The sequence below is a fragment of the Gekko japonicus genome, unplaced genomic scaffold, assembly GCF_001447785.1.
Source record: "Gekko japonicus isolate JY-2015 unplaced genomic scaffold, Gekko_japonicus_V1.1 scaffold2861, whole genome shotgun sequence".
In the NCBI taxonomy this organism is placed as follows: domain Eukaryota; kingdom Metazoa; phylum Chordata; class Lepidosauria; order Squamata; family Gekkonidae; genus Gekko; species Gekko japonicus.
This window is the reverse complement of record NW_015168130.1, coordinates 179,928-200,811: the sequence shown is the minus strand read 5'-3', so window position 1 is coordinate 200,811 and position 20,884 is coordinate 179,928. Positions and strand designations below refer to the sequence as shown.

Genomic DNA, 20,884 nt, shown 5'->3' with positions numbered 1-20,884 from the left:
TAAGTAGGTATATATGATAGACAAATGCTGCATAAATTATAAGGAGGTAAATAGTAAACATGGAAAATAAAGAAAACTGTTTGGATGCTAGAATTAATGGAAATCCACGAAGTAATTTATCCCAAGGGAGCAAATTTGAAAAAGATTAAGGTTTACAGATGTGTGCAATTGAAAGCTTTCATCTTTGGTGATTACGTGTAAATTTAGGTTGCTTGGTAGCTAGGTTGCTTTGTAAAATATATGTGAAGTATAAGGAATTAAGTATATATGTATTAATAATTGTTGGTGAATATGCATTATGATGAAAAACCCAATAAAAATATTTTTTAAAAGTAAAATAAATTCCTTCATCAAAGACAATGATAAAAAAGGGTTTATATTTTAGTTACACATTACGTCCAACATTGGCCCAGAGGTAAGTAGGTGGATGGAAGCCTGTTCCCCCATCCCACACTGATCACAGTCATTTCACCTGACATGAGAATTGAGCTCCTCTCCTCTCAACAAGGAATCATTCTTTCCTCTACAATAGCTCATAATAATCTAAGTAAGACCTCACAGAGCTAGTTTTCTCACACAACTCTCTCTAGGTACATGCACCATGTGGTTCTCCCCCTCACACGCATAGAGAGATACCAATATTTTTTAAAAAAAGGATTACAGGAAAGTAGAGAAAGAACCATACTTTTATGTCAGGGAACTGGCCGAGGTAGGTGTCCATAGTTAGCAGTGCCTGATCCACCAGCTTCTGATGAAAGTCTGTCCACAGCAGGTCATTGTTCTACAAGACAATTGAGAAGATCAGTGACCAACCATACAGCCACACTGGTACCATGACATGCACGAAAAGGAAAGTGTTGTATTTAAAGTTAAATTTCATATATTAGGCACGACAAACCCAGCAAACACACCTTTTGCACTGAGCTGCATCCAATCTGGTCTCCCTTTGTGATACACATTTGCCAACATTTGCTTGTCCCATTTTTAGGTGCAAAAATGTAGTCTCGGCTGCATCCACACAATGATGATCATCTATGTAGTTCTCATTGCCACTGCAAATGCACAGCATCCACATGGCAGTTTTCCCATGCATTTTCCTTGCCTCAGCCCCCTTCACACATAACACATACTAGTGGAGGTAACTGTTATATTGCTACAGTGACACTAGAACAGGGGTGGCCAAACTGTGGCTCAGGAGCCGCATGCGGCTCTTTCACACATCTTGTGCGGGTTCCGGCAGGGCGGCTGGGGAAGCTAAATATCATGAGCAAACGAATATCATTGGACAAATAAATATCATTATCAATATCTGTTTACCGCTTTTGCTGTTATTTTGGGCAGTCTCATTTCATGTTATTAAAAAGTAAATTTGCACATTTACCGGTAAAAACGTGTAATATTTTTTTTATGTCTCGCGACTCTCAAACATCTACCTTTTATTCTATGAGGCTCTTATGTCAAGGAAGTTTGGCCACCCCTGCACTAGAACAATACATCAACTGTTGATTATTTTAAAAATCCCCCCAGTGGTACAGGGAAGGGGAAAGAAATGGTGCTTTCAGGGGCTGAGGAAAGGGAAATGGCACTAAAGTGGGATGAAGACTTAAAAGTATGCACCGTCCCATGTAAACACCATGCAAATGCATTTGGACTGCAATCTTTCCAAAAGATCATATCAGACTAGGTTTTTGAAGATTGAAGTGAAGTGGGGTAAAATGTGAAAGGTGTATGATTACAAGATTACATCATGAGGCTCCTCCAAACAAACAAAACCCACCAAAAATATAGAACAATCTGGTCAATGTCTAACACTTTTAACTCTATCTCTTGGAAGACCATGGGATCACATATGGTTAACTTTTCTCATTGAAACCAAAGAGAAGCACGTAACTAGGGTTGCCAAGTCTTACCTGCTGCTGGAGTGGGGGGCTCCCATCACCCGGAAGTGACGCGACCACGCCAGGCATGCTGGGGGCGGGGCCACGACCATCCGAGGGAAAACCATAGAGTTTTCCCTCGGATGACCGTGGCCCTGCCCCCAGCATGCCCAGCATGGTCGCGTCACTTCCGGGTGACGTGCACGTCGCGTACTTTGGGGGTGGGGTTCCCCCCGGGCCCCGATCCGCCGCCGGCGGGGAACGGGCCTCTGGGGCGGGGGTTTCCCCGCCCCCCGGGGGGACTTGGCAAGCTTACACATAACTCTGTCTGGATTGTGCCTAAGATGTGTAAAGAGGCACCAGAGTACACTCAATTCACTACTCTTCTTTGACGTCCTACAACAGCATCAACAAAAAAAATCACAGCAACTAGAAACTGGGACAATTCAAAGGAAGGAGGTGCAATTAGAGAAAGGGAGCTTCCATAAGCAGTGTACTCAGAAGTAAGCCTCATGTTATTCAATGGGAGTTACTCCCAGGAAAGTACCTTTGGGATTCCAGCCAAAGTCACTCACAACAAGAAAACACAGCAATCCAGTAACAAAACAGCCTGAAATGTTCAAACAAATACAGCTCATGCAACCTCAGTAAAAAGGGAGGAGAAGGTTTGCTTCACTTCTGATCAGGGTAAGCTGCTCATCTGCAAGAGCAAGGGGGAAATCGCTTCCGGAAGCTTTAGGCAGGAGAGCATTTGCAGCAGACTCTTGACAAACACTTCATCCAGTGTATCCGTGGCATGGCAGCTAAAGGCCCAAATCCCTGGTCAACTACAGAGCTTGACATCCCTCATTCCCAATCAGCATTGCTGAGGACACAAAGAAGTCGGTTTGCAAAGCACCGTAGAGGCTAAGAAGAACTATGCTTCATGCCTGCTCGGTCCCAGCTTCTGTGCTGGGAGGAGTTTCAGGAACAGACCATAAGCTGCTATTGGGAAATGTCTGCTTCCAAGTCTTCTTTACCCATATAAGCCACTTTCACCCACAGAAATCCAATAAGCACAAACTTCCCTTTTGCTTGCTTCATCATCAGGCACCATTAAAAAGCCAAACAGATTTCTGACAGTCATACATAGGGATGGGCACGAACTGGCTCACAGAGTACAGTTCCTCATGAAATTTGGCCAGTTCATGGTGCATGAAGCAATATTCATGGAAGGGCTTCCACGAACTTTGCTGCTGTTCGCGGCGGTTCATTTGAAACATTTCCAGACAGACTGTCTCCGCTCAATTAAAACATTTACAAAACTCCAAAGCAACAGGGAGGCAGAATTCTCCATCCTTGGAAGCACCAATAGGAGCCCCCCAAAGCTTAACAGGCACTGCTGGCCGCCAATAAAAGAGTTCCCATTCTGCTCTATGGGATCACAAAGCTATATATATCCTTAGCTCACCTCCACACCCTCTCCTCTGTTGGCAGTTACACAGAGAGGCAGGGAACTTACTAAAAACAGACTAGCAGAGCGGGACTCTGTGCTCACACCAAGCAGAGGGGCTTAGCTACTAGGTGCCTCAGCTGAAGACCCAGATTTTCATTGTGAACTCCTCTCCCCTGCTTGGGTCTAAGGGTGTTAACATGAACCACCCAGTCTCTCCACTCATGCCGAGCAGAGGGACATAGCTACTGGGTGCCTCGGCTGAGGCCCCACATGTTGATTGTGAACTTATCTCCCCTGCCGGTGTTTGGGGGTGTGAAGTGTAGTGGGTTAGATGCATGTATAAACCACTGAGACGGATGTAGTGATCAGCATGGTTTACTGGTACACAACAAAAGACAAAAACTACTGGCCGGCTGGCCAACTATATACACACCTGGGGACAAGAGTTGTTAGCACTATAACACAACTATAGCACAACTATATACACACCTGGGCAAAAGAGTTGTTAGCACTGCCCAGAGACACCAGCAGTTGCTAACACTCTTTGGAAGCACCAATAGGAGCCCCCCAAAGCTTAACAGGCACTGCTGGCCGCCAATAAAAGAGTTCCCATTCTGCTCTATGGGATCACAAAGCTATATATATCCTTAGCTCACCTCCACACCCTCTCCTCTGTTGGCAGTTACACAGAGAGGCAGGGAACTTACTAAAAACAGACTAGCAGAGCGGGACTCTGTGCTCACACCAAGCAGAGGGGCTTAGCTACTAGGTGCCTCAGCTGAAGACCCAGATTTTCATTGTGAACTCCTCTCCCCTGCTTGGGTCTAAGGGTGTTAACATGAACCACCCAGTCTCTCCACTCATGCCGAGCAGAGGGACATAGCTACTGGGTGCCTCGGCTGAGGCCCCACATGTTGATTGTGAACTTATCTCCCCTGCCGGTGTTTGGGGGTGTGAAGTGTAGTGGGTTAGATGCATGTATAAACCACTGAGACGGATGTAGTGATCAGCATGGTTTACTGGTACACAACAAAAGACAAAAACTACTGGCAGGCTGGCCAACTATATACACACCTGGGGACACTCCCCTAGGTCCCATTGGTGGGTTTAAATCTCCCGCCACGGTCCTATTGGTTCCCAAGTGGAGAGACTGGGAGCATAGTCCCCATTGTTCCTACAGAGTCAAGCTCGGGGGTATTCGCTGGCCCCTGGTGGTGGTCAGCGGACATAACAGGGTGTTAAGTGGACTCAGGGCTCCGAGAAAAACTGTCTCTCTGCTCACACCAAGCAGAGGGACTTAGCCACTGGGTGCCTCAGCTGAGAATGCACATGAGGATGAAAGTGGGTGCAACGGGTGTGCATCATGGGGGGGAAGACATCCTCCACCCTCCACGTACCACAGGCCCCCGTCCTCAGGCACCAAACCCATCCTGCCAGCCCACTGGAGCCCGCCTCTAGCAGGGCGTCACCAGAGGTCTCAGAGCCTCCCTTCCTTGATCTGTTCCTGGGGCTCTCCAGAAAAGCAAAAGAGTTGTTAGCACTGCCCAGAGACACCAGCAGTTGCTAACACTCTTTGGAAAGAAGGACTCTGACATCAATGATTCAGGGGGGGGGCACGCATCCTCCCCTTCCACACAACTCCGTTGTTGCTCCTGTCTTGAGCACAAACCTCCATGACCCCCCCAGCCCAGTGTCAAAAGCAGCTGTCCCTCCTCCCACCATCTCCAATGCCGGGGCCTCATGTCCAGTACACACTTTGGAAACATTTCCGCACCCTTCTCAGTGACCCCTGTCTGCCAAACCCACGTCTGGAGGGGCGCAGACCCCCAACACTTGTCCTCCTCTGTCCTCCACAGGCACCTGCTGAGGGAAATAATGGCAGCCAGAGGGAGGAAGAAGAGGCCCAACTCCCTCTCAGCAGGGAGAACCGGAGGGGGAGCACTTGGGGGGGCAGGTCACACTCCAAAAGGTCATTATAAGATGATTTTGTTAGGCAGGAATGTGCCCCCTTATCAAGTAGGACAGCTAGCTATTGTTAAGAGAAGATTTAAAAAAAACTATAGATGTGGGAAGTTGAATTGACTGGAAGCTTCTTCACAGAAGCGACTCCTTGCTAAGTTATCGGCTTATTGTGGGGTGAGATAATGTTATGGACTCATATTTATTGGGAGGGACTGTGGCTCAGCGGCAGAGCATCTGCTTGGCATGTAGAAGGTCCCAGGTTCAATCCCCAGCATCTCCAGTTCAAAGGATCAGGGAGGAGGTGATGCAAAAGACTGAGACCCTGGAGAGCTGATGCCGGTCTGCGTAGACAAGACTGACTCTGATAGACCGATGGTCTGATTCAGTATAAAGGCCGCTTCATGTGTATTCCCCCAGGGACACCGACAGTGCCATCCAGAAGGGCTACGTGGAGGGCCCAGGAAGCAGTCACTCGCCTCGTCAGTAAGACGATCACTGTGGATGGCCCACCCTTCTCCCTTGTGGAGGTCACAGCCTTCCGCCGGCTGCCGCAACACCTGGCTCCCTAACTAGGGTTGCCAAGTTGTAATTAAGCTGCAGCAGGGGACTCCCAGGTTCCTCCAAGAGCACGCACAAAGCGTGTGCGCGCCACGAGCACGTCACCCGGAAGTCGGGCGCACTGGGGGTGGGGCTACGGTCATCCGAGGGAAAAACATAGTGGCGTGGCTGCATCACTTACGGGTGATGTGCTGACACTGGGCACGTCCCGTGCTTTGGGGGTGGGGTTCCCCCCGGGGCACGATCCACTGGCGGCGGGGAATAAGCCTCTGGCCAGTCTGGGGCAACTCATCCCCCTGATTTGAGGGCTGGACTGGGTGCTGGCCTCCGCACTGGAGCCAGGCCCCAAGGGGATGCCTGTTCTCCAACGGGTCCGGACCTTGGCACAGAGGCTGTAGGTGGGCATCGCCACCAGGTTGCATCCTTTCTGCAAGGAAGGGGAGTACTAGCTGGCCTGTATCTGTGACCCCCAGATAAAAGGCAGCATTGCAAGGGAAGCATGAGCTCTGCGAAGAAGTGAGGAAGTTACAGACCTAGACACAGTTCCGCAGAGCCTGCAAGACGGAGCTCTTCCGCCAGGCTTTTGAATAGGAGCCGCCACCGCCATTACACCATCAGTATACCATCATCACCATCTACGCCCTAAGCTTGTGGACAGGGTCACCGGATGTGGACACTCTAAAAGAGAACGGGACTTTTCACGGCCATCTGGCTTTAGGAGCCGAGCACCAATTGTTGTTTGTATGTATGATGTTTTAAGAGTTAATGTTATTTAATGTTTTTAATGTTTTTACTGTTTTACTACATGTTTCGGCGACATGCTGTGTAAGCCGCCCTGAGCCTACGGGGAGGGCGGGATAAAAATACAAATAATAAATAAAATAAACTGAAGTGTAATGTAAAGCTTCGTCCTGGGCTAGGATCCAAATCCATCCAATCGTGTTACTAGCCCAGGAAGCATATGTGTCCAGAAGGAACAGCAGGTGGAAGGGGCTGGGGGGGGGGGAGAAGGAGGAAGAGCGACAGCCCAGCTCCTCTGCCTCAAAAATCCTAACTAGGGAGGAGTCTCACTACTGGTTGCCAGTGGTAAACTCGGAGTGCAACGACAGAGCATTCGGCAGAGGTGATGGTGAGGGAGTACCTTCTCAAGTCCACTGAGCCCACTGATCCCCTGGGATACTGGCCACACAAGGCTGCCATCTGGCCTGACCTCTCTTGCGCAGCCATGAGTGTCCTCTCCTGCCTTCCCACCAGGATCCAGAGCAAGCAAGTGTTCTCCCACCTGGGAGAGTTTCTTACCTCCCGCCTGGATCCAGCCAGGGTGGACAAGTTGGCCTTCCTCAAGGTCAACCTCCCCCTGCTAGGTTACCCCTCTTTGGACCTCACAGGGTAACATCCAGGCCACTTACCTCTTGGAATGACATCTACCTCCACAAACATCTGCCTGTACAAGCAAGCCCCTGTTTGACTACCTGTTTCCTTTGCATTTGTAGAATTCACAGCAGGTGATCTCTTGCCTGTACAATGTGTTCCATCATGGTGAATAACCAGAAATTTCACCTAGGGGTGGACTGTGACCAGAGGATCTACGTGTTTGGGCCTGAGGGGGCCTGGGAGCATTGTGGGCATGCCTTGCTGGGTTCCAGTGCTTGCCAGGGGAGCCTGCCAAGGTGCCATGGGGTTGTTTTGGGGAGACCCTGTTGGAAGTATTGTCATGTCTGCCTCTCTGTGATTCCAAATCTGCCTGGCCCAACTGGCATCACAGGTGTTTCCTGTATCCTCTAGGATACTTAGGTGGATAGGGAACTGGTTGGAGAACCACACTCAAAGAGTCGTTGTCAATGGCATTTCATCTGATGTCCAGTGGGGTGCCACAGGGCTCACTTCTGGACCCGGTACTTTTCAATATTTTTTTAATATAAATGATCTGGATGAGGGTGTGGAGGGGCTACTCATTACATCTGCAGATGACACCAAATTGGGAGGAGCATCAAACAAACCAGAAGGGGAGGATGTGCGCTGGCGCAGCGCAGCAACGGGCGGAATGCGGCTTGCTCCGTGCTACCCATCCTTTCTGAAAGTGATGGAAAGAAGAAAAGATGGAAAAGATGGAAAAGATGGAAAAGGAGAGCTTGGAAATTCAAAGAGAACAGTAAAAGAGGGGAAACAGAATGGTTGAAAAAGAGCAAAGAGAAGTTTGGGATCCAAGATAAGCACAAAGAAAGAAGACATGTGGACATGCTGAAGCAGAAAAATAGACTATTGATGTTTAAGAGAAGGATTAAATTATATGGAAGGATAGAATGATTTATACCCTGAACTTGACTAGATGGAATGATTGACGTTGTGAATATATCTAATTGAGCATATTATTTCTCAAGTCTATACTTTATTCGGGTGCTTGTTTGAATATTAGGTTGGAATGATTAACTCAGATAATGGTTTACTGTAATAAAATATTAATAAAAATAAAATATGGAGGGGAAAATAATTGGGTATGTTAAGTAGAAAAGTGGACTGGGGTTTAGGTAGAAAAGAAACATAAAATGATTAGTGTTTTGATGATTTGATTGGGACTATTATAAGGGTTAAGAATGAATTAAAACTAAAAATGAATTATTGAATGGGAAATAAATCAGTAAATTAAAGGTGTAAAATGTAATATTTTTGATAAAAGTTAAATGGATAATGTTTATTTAAATATGTATGTATTTAAAGATGTAGGGTGGTATTAGGAAAGCTAGTAATAAGTAGATTGTGAGGAAGTTTGTTAAAACAGATTATTATTTTGTGGGAAGTAAACTCGGGGCCAAATAAAGATAGGTGTAAGACTTGACAGCAAACGGTGGAAGAAAATGTATGTTTGGAAATAAGAAAGTAAATTCGGTAGTTAAAATGGTATTGAAGTCTTAGAGGAAAGGGTTAATCAATATATAGAAGATGAAGAGTTATTGAAAATTAAAGATAAACTAAAGACAAAAAAGGAAATAAATATGGTATTAAACCCTGTGTTCATATTGGGAAAATGAGCTAATGGACTACTGAACGGTGAAGGAAAGTAGGTATTATAGCAGGAGGTGTTAAATAAGATGTTTTGCCAATAGAAACGGGCAGCTTAAGTGAGGTACTATAGGAAGCTCCAAGACAGAAAAAAGATATATTCTGTACTCAGTATAGATCAAAGGCTAAGATTGAGAACAAGATTAAGATAAATATTTATGTTAATGTAGTTGATTCATGGCTCGTGTGTTGGTGGAAAAGGAAAAATGAATTAGGTGTACTTTTCAATATTTTTATAAATTATCTGGATGAAGGTGTGTAGGGGCTACTCATTAAATTTGCAGATGAGGCTAAATTGGGAAGTGCAGCAAACACACCAGAAGGCAGGGATAGAATTCAACGAGATCTGAACATGCTGGAACAGTGGATGGATGTGAACAAGATGCAATTTAACAAGGATAAGTGCCGAGTTCTACATCTGGGTAACAAAAATGAGGTACAGGCATACAGGATGGGGGATACACTTATGGACAGCAGTGTGGGTGAACAAGATCTTGGGGTGTAAGTTAAACATGAGCAGCCAGTGTGATGTGGAGACAAAATAGGCTACCGAAACCTTGGGATGTATCAACAGAGGCATAACATCCAAATCGCAAGATGTCATAGTCCTGCTGTACACTGCTTTGGTCAGGCCACACCTGGAGTATTGTGTGCAGTTCTAGAGGCCTCAGTTCAAAAAGGATGTGGACAGAATGGAGCGTGTGCAGAGGAGAATGACAAGGATGATCGGGGGCCTGGAGACCAAGCCCTATGAGGAAAGGCTGAGGGACTCGGGAATGTTTAGTCTGGAGAGGAGGTTGAGGGGGGACATGATTGCTCTCTTTACGTATTTAAAGGGCTGTCACTTTGAGGAGGGCAGGGAGCTGTTTCTGTTGGCAGCAGCGGATAGGTCTCTCAATAATGGGTTTAAATTAAGGGCAGAAAGGTACTGGCTAGATATTGGGGTAAACTTTTTTACTGTAAGAGTTGTGCAACAGTGGAATCAGCTGTCTAGGGAGGTGGTGAGCTCCCCCTCCCTGGCAGTCTTTAAGCAGCGACTTGTCAGGGATGCTCTAGGCTAATCCTGCATTGAGCAGGGGGTTGGACTAGATGGCCTGTATAGGCCCTTCCAACTCTGTGATTCTATGATTCCTCTGCTTAGCAGTAGAATACACCGTGGTGTTCCAGCCTTGGGGGGGGGGGCTGTGAGAGTTGTGGGCACGCTTCTTTTGCTTGTCTGGTGGTGCTGGGGTGCCCACCAAGCTGTTGTGGGGTTACTTTGAGGAGCCCCTGTAAGAACTCTGGAGATGTCCGTCTTTCTGAACCTGCCTTTGGAGACTTGGGGGGTGGCCTGGCTAGTCTGACATGTGTTTCCATTCCTCTGCACAGCAGAAGAATTCACCATGGTTGATGGCCATGCTCTAGACCTGTGTGTTTCAGCTCTGGGGGCAGGGCTGTGAGAGTTGTGGGCAGCATCCCCTTGCTTGTCTGCTGGGGCTGGGGTGCCCACCAAGCTGTCGTGGGTTACTTTGGGGAGCCCCTCCAAATCTGCCTTTGGAGACTTGGGGGGCTGCAAGCATAGGGAAGCTGCTTGTCTTGCTTCCAGTGTCTGACAGGGGGGTCTCACCAGGTTAAGTTTCTTTGTGAGCTTGGTGTCCCTGGCTTGTTCCTGAGACATTCCATAGACTCTTGTAACTGCAGCTATGTTCCAGAGAGAACAGTGCAGAGACCTTTTGGGGGGGGTCTGTAACTGGTACCCCAGAAATGTAATCCACACCCAACTTGATGAAATTGTAGGGGAGTGGGCAGCAGGGAGAGGTTCCCTATGCATTATGTCTGTGTAACTTGCAGGGGGTCCATTCTATACACTTTTGAACCTGTGCTTGACATTTCCCCCAAAAGTACTTTCTTGGCTTGACCTTAGTCTTGTTGGGTTTGCAGTGCCACAATGGCACTGGCTCTGCTGGGCACAATGCACTGGTTCTGCTGGGCTTGCAAAAATGTCCCTCACCAACCATTTCTACTGCAGAGATTATTGGGGACTTTGATTCTGTTCTGCTGGGCTTCTATTGCCCTTGCTTTTTTTTTTTTTTTTGCTTTTTCCCCCTCCAATGGAGGATAGAGTCACCTTCTTTGAGGGGGCTGTATCTCAGACCCCATTGTCCAATCCTCCCCAAACTGGAGGAGAGTCATCTGGAGATCCCTTGTGAGTTTGGTGTCTCTAGCTTGTGCAGGATCTATTCTATATGCTCCTGAACCTAACCTGTCATTTCCCCAGAAAGCACTTTCCTCGGGGGCCATAACTGAGACCCCATAAATCCAGTCCTCAGCAAACTTGGACATCAGGTAGAGGAGAGTCAGCCTAAGATTCCTTGTGAGTTTGGCGCCTCTAGCATACTGTGGGGCCATTCTACCACATTACAAACCTCACAAACTGGACCAAGTTTGTGATGGTCTGTGGTTCATGAACTGGGCATGCCATGAACCATCACAAACCACATTTTCCTGGTTCATGCCCACCCCTAGTCATGCAGCAGCTGGAAGCTCAATAGTACCAGTGGTTAGGCATGAGTAGTGATAACCTTACCTGTGACTAGAGTTGCCAAGCTTCAGGAGGAACCAGGTGTTCTCCTGAAATTATGGCTGGGATGCCGGGGGACTGCTGCTCAGACCCTTGAACTTTGGCCTAAGGGATTCCACAAGGTATCATGTTGTCCCTTATGCTCTTTAACATCTACATGAAACTGCTGGGTGAGGTCATCTGGAGATTTGGGCTGGGTAGTCACTAATATATGGATGACATTCAGCTCCATCTCGACTTCCAGCTGATCCCAGGCAGGCTGCAGAAACCCTGAACCAGTTCCTGGAGACAGTATTGAAGTGGATGTGGGCTAATAAACTGAAGCTCAGTCCCAACAAGACGGAGGTGCTACTGATGTGTGGAAGGTCTGATCCTGAATTTAAGATGTTACCAGTTCTGGATGGAGTTGCACTCCCCTTGAAGGAACAGGTATGGAGTCTGGGGATGATCTTGGACCCAAGCCTACTGCTGGATAGGCAGGTGGCAGCTGTGGCCAAGAGTGCCTTTTACCAGCTTCAATTGGTTAGCCAGCTGAGGACTTTCCTAGACAGAAAAGATCTGGCCACTGTGGTGCATGCCCTGGTAATATCTAGATTAGATTAGTGAAATGAGCTCTACATGGGGCTGCCCTTGAGAAGTATTTGGCAATGAATGCTGCAAACTAGAAGTTGACTGCAGTGGGTTGTAGGGACCACATCACTCCAGACTTTTTGGCCCATCGACACTGGCTCCAATTTGTTTCTGGGCACAATTCAAGGTGCTGGTCTTGACCTTCAGAGTTCTGTATGGCCTGGAACAAACATACCTGAAGGACTGCCTACTCCCTTATGAGACCTCCAAACCACTACAGTCATCTTTGGAGGCCCTGCTTTGGGTGCTCCCACCTTCTGATATTAGGCAGGTGGCAATTTGATCATGGCACCAAAGCTCTGGAACTCTTTCTACTTTTTTTTGGGGGGGGTTCTACCCACCGCTGGCCAGCTGGCCGACAGGGGAAGCCCCCGCCCCCAAGCCCCAACACCCACAGCCACCCCTCTCCCTTCTCCCTGCACTTAAAGGGGCTCCCTTTAAGTGCAGGGAGCTGACGTTTCCCCGTGCACCCATCAGGTGGGGGGGCAGACGTCCCCAATGTGATGTCATCACGTCGGGCATGCCCCGCCCCCTCCAAGAACGCCCCCCAAAGTCCCCCGCTGGGGGCTAAAATGGACTTGGCAGTCCTACAGTGATCCCTCCTTTCTAATCAATGTTCTCATTGCTGTTTTAATGTCTTTGTATATATATTTAACTCTGTTTTTAATTTGTTTTAATGATTGTGTGGGGGTGATTTTAATGGTTTTAAAACATGATCTTATAATCTTTTTTTTTTTAATTGTTAGCCACCTTGGTGGCCCCTGTGAGGGCAGAAAGGAGGGATAACAAAAATTGTAAATGAATAAATAAAGAAAATGACATAGATCAGTTCCCTTGGAGAAAATGGTGGCTTTGAAGGGTGGAGTCTATGGCATCACACACCCCAAAGACACCTTTCTACATTCCCCAGGCACGGCCCTCAAATTTCCAAGAATCTCCCAAGCTAAGTAGGCAATCCTAGCTATGATTTCTTCAGTGCCTCACATAACCTGGCCATTTTACAGCCAATTTTACATTAATTTTACATTAAGCTGTATCTATGCAGCCAAGCATCAGTTTAATTTGTTTACATATTTACTTGTTTATTTTAGGGTTGCCAGTCCCCAGTTGGGGTGGGGAATCCCCCAGTTTTATCTATTTATTTATTTCATTAAATTTACAAATTACCTACCCTGCAAGCAGGCTCTGGGCAATTTACAGTCTTATAAAACATTTAAGATACAATAATAGAATCAAAGAACCATAGAGCTGGAAGGGACCTCCAGGGTCATCGAGTTCAACCCCCTGCGCAATGCAGGAAATTCAGAAATACCTCCCCCTCCACATCCGGAGTGACCACCATTCCACACCCAGAAGATGACAAAAAAAACCCCTCCAGGATCTCCAGCCAAACTGGCTTGGACAAAAATTGCTTCCTGGCAACTGCAACTATGTTTGATGGGTAGGGTGGCGGTGATAAAAATGAACATCCTGCCCAAGGTGTTGTTCCTTTTTCAGAATATTCCGGTGCTGACTAATTTGACTTTTATACGCCAATTAGAAAAAATGGTTAGGGACTTTACTTGGCAAGGGAAAAAACCCTGAGTTAAACTTAAGCTCCTACAGGAAAAACCGGATAGAGGAGGTTTAGCACTATCTGATTGGCAGCTATATTATCAGGCAGCGTCCATGATATGGATACGTGATTGGGCCCAATTAAATGACTTAAGAGTTTTGAAGCTGGAGGGACATGATCTTGGTGCAGGATGGCCATGCTTATTTGTGGCATGCTAAGCAAAATATACACACACACTTTAACCATCACTGGTTGAGAAGAGCTTTATTAAAAACCTGGAATCAGATGAAAAAATTATTTTATAACAAAATACCTGTATGGGTAGCTCCGCTTGAAGCCATCTCTAGCCCAAATTTGATTGCCAAATTAAGATATACTACATATAGAGACTTATTAGATAAAAATGGAATGATTAAACTCGTGATTTGTTAGAAAGCCAAGGGATTTTACTGTCCTGGTGGGAGAGGAACCAGCTGGAATCCAGGTTGGTGAAAGCTAAACAGATAGGAATTAACCAAGAACTTTCAGATTTTGACAAAATCCTGCTGGATGAGAGAACTAAGGTTATTCGTTTTATAATTTTTTAATTAGATTTAAAGAAGTAGTGAAATCCTCAATGATAAGCTGGGCCAGAAATGTGGGGCACAATATCAAATTGGTTAAATGGGAGAGAATGTGGCAGAATATGAAAAAAATTGAAAGCAACATCTTTGAAAGAAAACCTTTTTAAAATGTTTCATCGTTGGCATATAATCCCGGCAGTGCTAGCACGAGCTTACCCCAACCTTTCAGATAAAAGCTGAAACTGTAAAATGGGAAAAGGCACTTACTTCCATATTTGGTGGACATGCGCTAAAACACAAGGTTTTTGGAAGGAAATTCATACCATTATTGTTCAAAAAAGCAAGGTGAATATTCCCATGATGCCTGAGATTTTTCTGTTAAATCTATTGCCTGATAACATTGATAAAATAGATATACATCTAATTAGTCATCTGCTCACGGCTGCCAGGATGCTTTTTGCAAAGGGGTGGAAACAAGAAGATATACCGTTTTATAGGTAAAATGATAGATATAGCAGAAATGGACAACCTAACAATGAAACTTTGTGGGAAAGAAGAGGGTGTTTTTGAAAAGTTTTGGTTGAAATTCTACAAATGGTTGGAGATAAAGGTATAGAGATGTAAATATTTTATGAAGAGTTAGGAAGGAGATGGTTCGGTCCAGAGCAGACATATAACAAACTGTGATATGAATCCATTTGCTTGTGTTGTTTTTTGTCGTTTATGTTGTTTGTCACTATATACTAATAAAAGAATAATTTGTAAAAAAATTGCTTCCTGACCTCAAAGTGGCGATCACCATTTCCCTAGGCGTGTAAGAAAGGGTTACAAGAACTAAGCACTAATGCAACCCTTCCTGCCCTCCCTCTCATGATCTGCCTAACATAGAATTAAATTTGCCAACAGTAAATCAATATTTAAAACAGATCCAAGATAGTGATATAATAATCCCCCTTTACCGGCCACACCACTGTCCCACGTGGCAGGGCGGGGAAGGGTATGCGAAGGCCATAGAAAAGAAAAGAAGGATGAGAGTCTTAACCTCCCATTGCTGTCCTCAAGTAAAAGCCTGGCGGAACATTTCTGCCTTACCGGCCTTGAAGAATTGCATCAGATCCGCAGGACCCTGATGTTGTTCGGCAGGGAGTCCCACCAGGTTAGGGCCAGGACCTGTCACCAGCAGGCCAGTGGGAGGAAATCCCCCCCAAAAAAACAGTAACATGGAGCAACATGCCTATGCCACCCAGAAGTGACATAGGTATGTTGGTGATGTCAGGGGCAGCACTCTGGTTTTGGGGCAAAATTCTATGGTTTGCGGGTGATTTTACCATAGAGTTTTGACCCAAAACCAGAGCGTCCCCCCCCCCCGATGTGCCTACTTTTGGGTAATGTATGCATGGCACACGATGTCACTTCCGCTGACATTGGCACATCAGGGGCAATGCTTCCAGCTCGTGGACCTGGCAACCCTAAATTATGTACGACTTATATCACTCTTCTCTCCTCCATATTATCCTCACAACAATCCTGTAGTGCATAGTGATAACTTTAGCTGTGACATCAATTCCAGGGAAAACCCAGATGTGACATCAGATTGTTCTAAGTCCACAATACAGTGGTGGATAGGAAACAAGAGACAGAAGTGTCTGTTTAGTGCTGCCTGCATTGCACTTTGAATGATTTTACCAACTGCTAGTGCTTTGACCCATTTGTGCCTACATTGTTGTAACGGGGAACTTAAAATCACATGATTAAGATCAGGGGTCATTTCCTGCTGGAGCACCCTGGAACAGCGCTCTGGCAGTAAGGAGCCCAGGCCCTGCCCCCCGCCCATGGAGAGACTCAGGGAGGGGTTTTTTAACTGCCTGGGTTCCCTGCCTGATCTTCTCCAGGTGCCCCGCAGCTGACATGTCTGCCTCTTCCCCTGAGCCTCTCCGCTTTCGCGGAGAGACTTGGGGGGGGATTTAAATGCCCTGGGTTCCCGGCCCAATCTTCTCCAGGTGCCCTGCAGGGCACCTGGAGAAGATCAGGCAGGGAATCCAGACATATCTGCCTCCCTGCCTTTCCCATGTCCAGTCAGCCCTAATGCACCATCAGGTACAAGCTCTCCCTCCTCTATGAGGGTAGATTTGTGTGTCCCCCCCATAGCTAGCAATTGAAGAGTCCAGTGGCACCTTTAAGACCAAGGTTTATTCAGGTACAAGCTCTCCCTCCTCTCTGAGGGCAGATCTGCATGTCCCCCCCCCATAGCTAGCAATCCAAAAGAGTCCAGTGGCACCTTTAAGACCAAGGCTTATTCAGGTTCAAGGTCTCTCGCCTCAGATCTGTGTGTTTCCCCCCACCCCATAGCTAGCAATCCAAGAGTCCAGTGGTACCTTTAAGACCAAGGCTTATTCAGGTACAAGGTCTCCCTCCTCTCTGAGGGCAGATCTGCGTGTTTTCCCCCCTCTCATAGCTAGCAGTCCAAGAGTCCAATGCCATCTTTAAGACCAAGGCTTGTTCAGGTACAAGGTCTCCCTCCTCTCTGAGGGCAGATCTGCATGCCCCCCCCCATAGCTAGCAATCCAAAAGAGTCCAATGGCACCTTTAAGACCAAGGTTTATTCAGGTACAAGCTCTCCCGCCTTCTGACACACTTCCGAGAATGCAAAACAAAGAGAGAGATCACGGGATGGAAGTTTGGAATGAAGTAAACAACCGTGATGTATTATGCCAAAAAAGTCTCCAAAGACCAGAAATTTCTTTTTCCAATATTTCAGTTTACTGAAAGAAATTTAAACGCCATCATCACAACGGATCATGCATATTATCTCATTTCGTGTATAGCACTAATGGTTTTGATGAGTGTCACTATGAGATACTACTAGAGAGTTTGTCAAATGGATTAATAATGTACTTCAACGCTACTCACCTTGTAAAAGTTATACATGAAACGAGATAATATGCATGATCCGTGTTGATGGCGTTTGAATTTCTTCCAGTAAACTGAAATATCGGAAAAAGAAATTTCTGGTCTTTGGAGACTTTTTTTGGCATAATACATCATGGTTGTTTACTTCATTCCACACTTCTGGGGATGTCAGGGGGTTTGGCATATGCAAATAAGTTATGCTAATGATTTATGCTAATGAGCTCCTGCACCTCTTTTTCTACGAAATGACCCCTGATTTAAGATTAAGACTTAAGATCACGATAGGCCAGCTCACCGTGCCAGAAACCCCAAATCAGCCCATCTCTTTACTTAAAGAACTATAGCTCCATACACAAGCAGCACAGAAAGGATATTCATACGTAAATGATGCAGACTCGTGATGGAATAGCTCCTCACCTCTGCTATTTTGTTAGTTTCCTCTCTGCCAGGCCATTCGGGCTCATACACTTCTTGCAAACATTCAGTCAGTTTCTTGGAAGCCTCATGCATTGCTTGGAGATAGAAAAGAGAAATTCAGAATTTGTGATGATGCAGCAGCATCTCATCAAACACCCTTCCCCATGAGGAAGAAAGAGGCATGTTTCTTGTTAACTGAGGACACATCCCATCCCCAACCCCAAGAGAGAGAGAGACATCCCATCCCCAACACACACAGAGAGACCAGTTGCCACTGGGAGTAACATTTCTTCCTTTATTGCGAGAAATCAGAAATAATACCATCTCTGTTTCAAAATGGATTATTTCTTTTCTTTTCTTTTCTTTTTTAAGCCACCATTGTTTAAAGGAACTATCTTTTGAAAGCAGCCAGTTTGCAGCTGAGAACTTTTTGGGTTTTTTTTTATTTTTCAGACCTACAGTTTACAAAGAATTTGCTTGGCTGAAATAAAAAAAGCAAATTCATTTTCCGTACAGTTATTAAATATCAGGGGTGGGAAACCAGAGAAGTCCCATTTTGACTAATTCCGTCAACCAGGAACAAAACTTAAAAAAACCCCACAACATGCTGACAAATGTACTATACAGAAAAAAAAGGGAGAAAGGATCCCAATCAGGAACCACCAGCCACCTCATTGCTCACGGGAATTCAGGACTTTAAAAATGCCAGTTCCTAAGCAACAAGAAATGCTCCAGAGCTCAATTAGCTTGACAGCAAGAGCCATGAGCATCTGTGAATGCTACTGGAGTCTTGTTTGCACACTGTACCAATGTGGCACATGCTCAAGAGATGAGTTGTTTCTGTGCTAGATTAGAGAGGGGCAGCAATTGCCTTGGCCTGCTGACCACCCCTGAACTTCCTGCTATTGTTTCACCATATACAAGACGTTGCCTAACATCAATGCAAAACCAACTTTTTGGTTGATACAACCAAGAGTAAATTTGATGCATACAATTGCTGGTTGTATTTGACGTTATTTACCTTATAGCAAAAGGTTCTAGAAATGGTAGCATGGGACTATTTCTCCCCCACCCCCCACCCCAGATTTTACCTTTTACTGACGCCAAGTATGTCCGGAGATCCTTCTGCAGCTTGGAGCCTTCAAACTGAAAAGACATGAAGCAGAACCAGTGACTAACCAGCATAACAAAAGGACAGCATCGATCTGCTGTTCATATAAAACAGGAAACATCATGGCCCCTAGTGATCAGAACACACCGCTGGGACTTCCATGGAAAGCTTGATGAAAAGGTCTGGCCAGTACTTTTGTGAAGCCAGCACACCAGTAGTGCGCCCTGACGTGGATAGCCCAGGCTAGCTCAATCTCATCCGATCTCAGAAGCTAAGAAGGATTGGCCTTGGCTAGTATTTGGAAGGGCAACCTCCAAGGAATACCAGATTCATGACGCAGAAATGCCTCTTGCCTTAAAAAAAACAAGTCCAGCTCGCCACCAAGTGGTGCATAACACTAAAAGAGCAAGAACTTCTGGCTGCCAGACAATCTTAGGATCACCTGGCTATTCTACACACGATGCCATATGATAATTATTATTATTACCAGTACCAGTTCTGCCCACCTTCCAGCCATCCCCAGCAGAGATCACGACTCTAGGTGACCATATAATTAAAGAGGCAGCATGGTGTAGTGGATAGAGTGTCAGGCTCGGATCCAGGAGAACCAGGTTCAAATGCTGACTCTGCCATGGAACCTCGCTGGATGACCTTGAGCCAGTCTCTCTCAGCCTAACCGACTGCCCAGGGCTGTTGCTATATATGGATAAAACAGAGGAGGGGAACACTGTTGTAAGCCACCATCGGGGATAAAAGTGGAGTATAAATGCACAAATAAATAGAGCTGAATTAAATATTCACAAATATCAGAAATCTGTCAAATTTTCCAGTCTAGCTTTGAATGTGAAAATTCAAATTCAAAATGTGATTTTACATCTTGCGCAGTTAGATTTCAGTCCAGTAGCATCTCAGAGACCGACAAAAGTTCCCAGGTATAAGCCTTCGAGATGCAAAGCTCCCTTCATCAGAATCAATTAATCAAGTAATTAATTATCGTATGGCCGTGTGTGTAGTGTAGCCAGGAAATCTTCAAGTATTTGAAGGGCTTTTCATTTAGAAGACGGAGCGGATCTATTCTCTCTTGTTCCGGATCGCAAGACTAGATCTAATGGGTGGAAATGACAAGGGAGTCATTACTGGCTAGATATCAGGAGAAACTTCCTGACTGTAAGGGTGCGTTCAGACGGGGGCTTTTCTGCCGGCATAAACTGCACCGGTTCCAACCGGTGCAGTTTATGCTGGCAGAAACGCGATCACACGTGAAGTTCTGAAGCAGGTGGGGCTGGAGCGCCGCAGTAGTCAGAGGGCGTCGGCGGGGCCCTGGGTTCAAGCGCCCGCTCTGCCCGGCAGCTCCCGGGGCCCCCTCAGCCCAGCCCGCCTCGCTGGGTCTTGGGGGGGCAGGAGGCGGAGAGGCGCCCTGGGCGGAAGCGGTGGGGCGAGGCAGAGGCTCAGCCGTGGTCCCTTCCCGGTGCTCTGCACGCGCTCAGAGGCCCCTGTCGGAGGGGTCTCTGATGGCCGGGCCGCGGCATCTTCTGCAGGGGCTGGACTGGGCGGCGCGGTGCCGGAGGCTGTGCCAAACTCTCCGGGCTGGGCGGTCAACGGGGGGTCGGCCTGGCAGCCGCTGGCGGAGACTCGGACGGACGGAGGGACGGCCTGCCAAGCGGATCCGGGTCAGCGGCCGGCCGCGGCCCTGCCCCTCTTCTCCCCGCCGCCATGCTCGCTCGGGTAAGGGACCCGCCGCCCCCCCTGCCCAGCATGCACACACCCTGGCCCCCCTGCGTGCTCCCTGCACGCGGGATGGGATGGGGGGGTCTGCTGCTGCTCCCGGGCCCCGCCCCCTCCCTCCCGCTGCTGCTGCCGCTGCCCTCTTTGGCTGGGGGGGGTGCTGCCCCATCCCTCCCCCCCAGCTACTCATCCGGACGAGCCAGGGAGGGAAGTTAAAGAAAGGTTTTTTTAAAAAAAACAAATGCTCAGGGCGAAGCTTCGCCCGAGCGCATATTGCTAAGGTTTTTTTTTTTTTTTTAAATGGCGGGGGAAAACCAGAAGCCTCAGGCTTCCCATGGAAGTGGCTGTATAACGTTTGGAGAGCGATCCGACGGAAGGGTTCATCGGAAGCCACCGTTGCACTCTGTTTACCACCACTTCGGACCTAGTGGCAGAGTGCAACTGTTTAAAAGGATTTACAATTGTTAGGGATGGGAGGCAGATGTTCGCCGTCTGAACAACCGTAAGTACACTGGTTGGAA

General features: G+C 46.9%; 1 protein-coding gene across 1 annotated transcript in view; it reads right to left on the bottom strand.

Annotated features, from left to right (window-relative positions):
• Positions 1-685: 685 nt before the first annotated feature.
• Positions 686-20,884, bottom strand: part of BIN1 (bridging integrator 1) — a gene marked incomplete at its 3' end in the record, with an annotated part of 134,039 nt that continues 113,840 nt past the window's right edge. Inside the window, exons 4-6 of the mRNA XM_015414912.1 lie at positions 18,619-18,673; positions 17,528-17,622; positions 686-781 (exon numbers count right to left, since the gene is read on the bottom strand). Coding sequence (XP_015270398.1) covers positions 686-781; positions 17,528-17,622; positions 18,619-18,673 — 246 coding nt within the window. The remainder of the gene's footprint in view (positions 782-17,527; positions 17,623-18,618; positions 18,674-20,884) is intronic.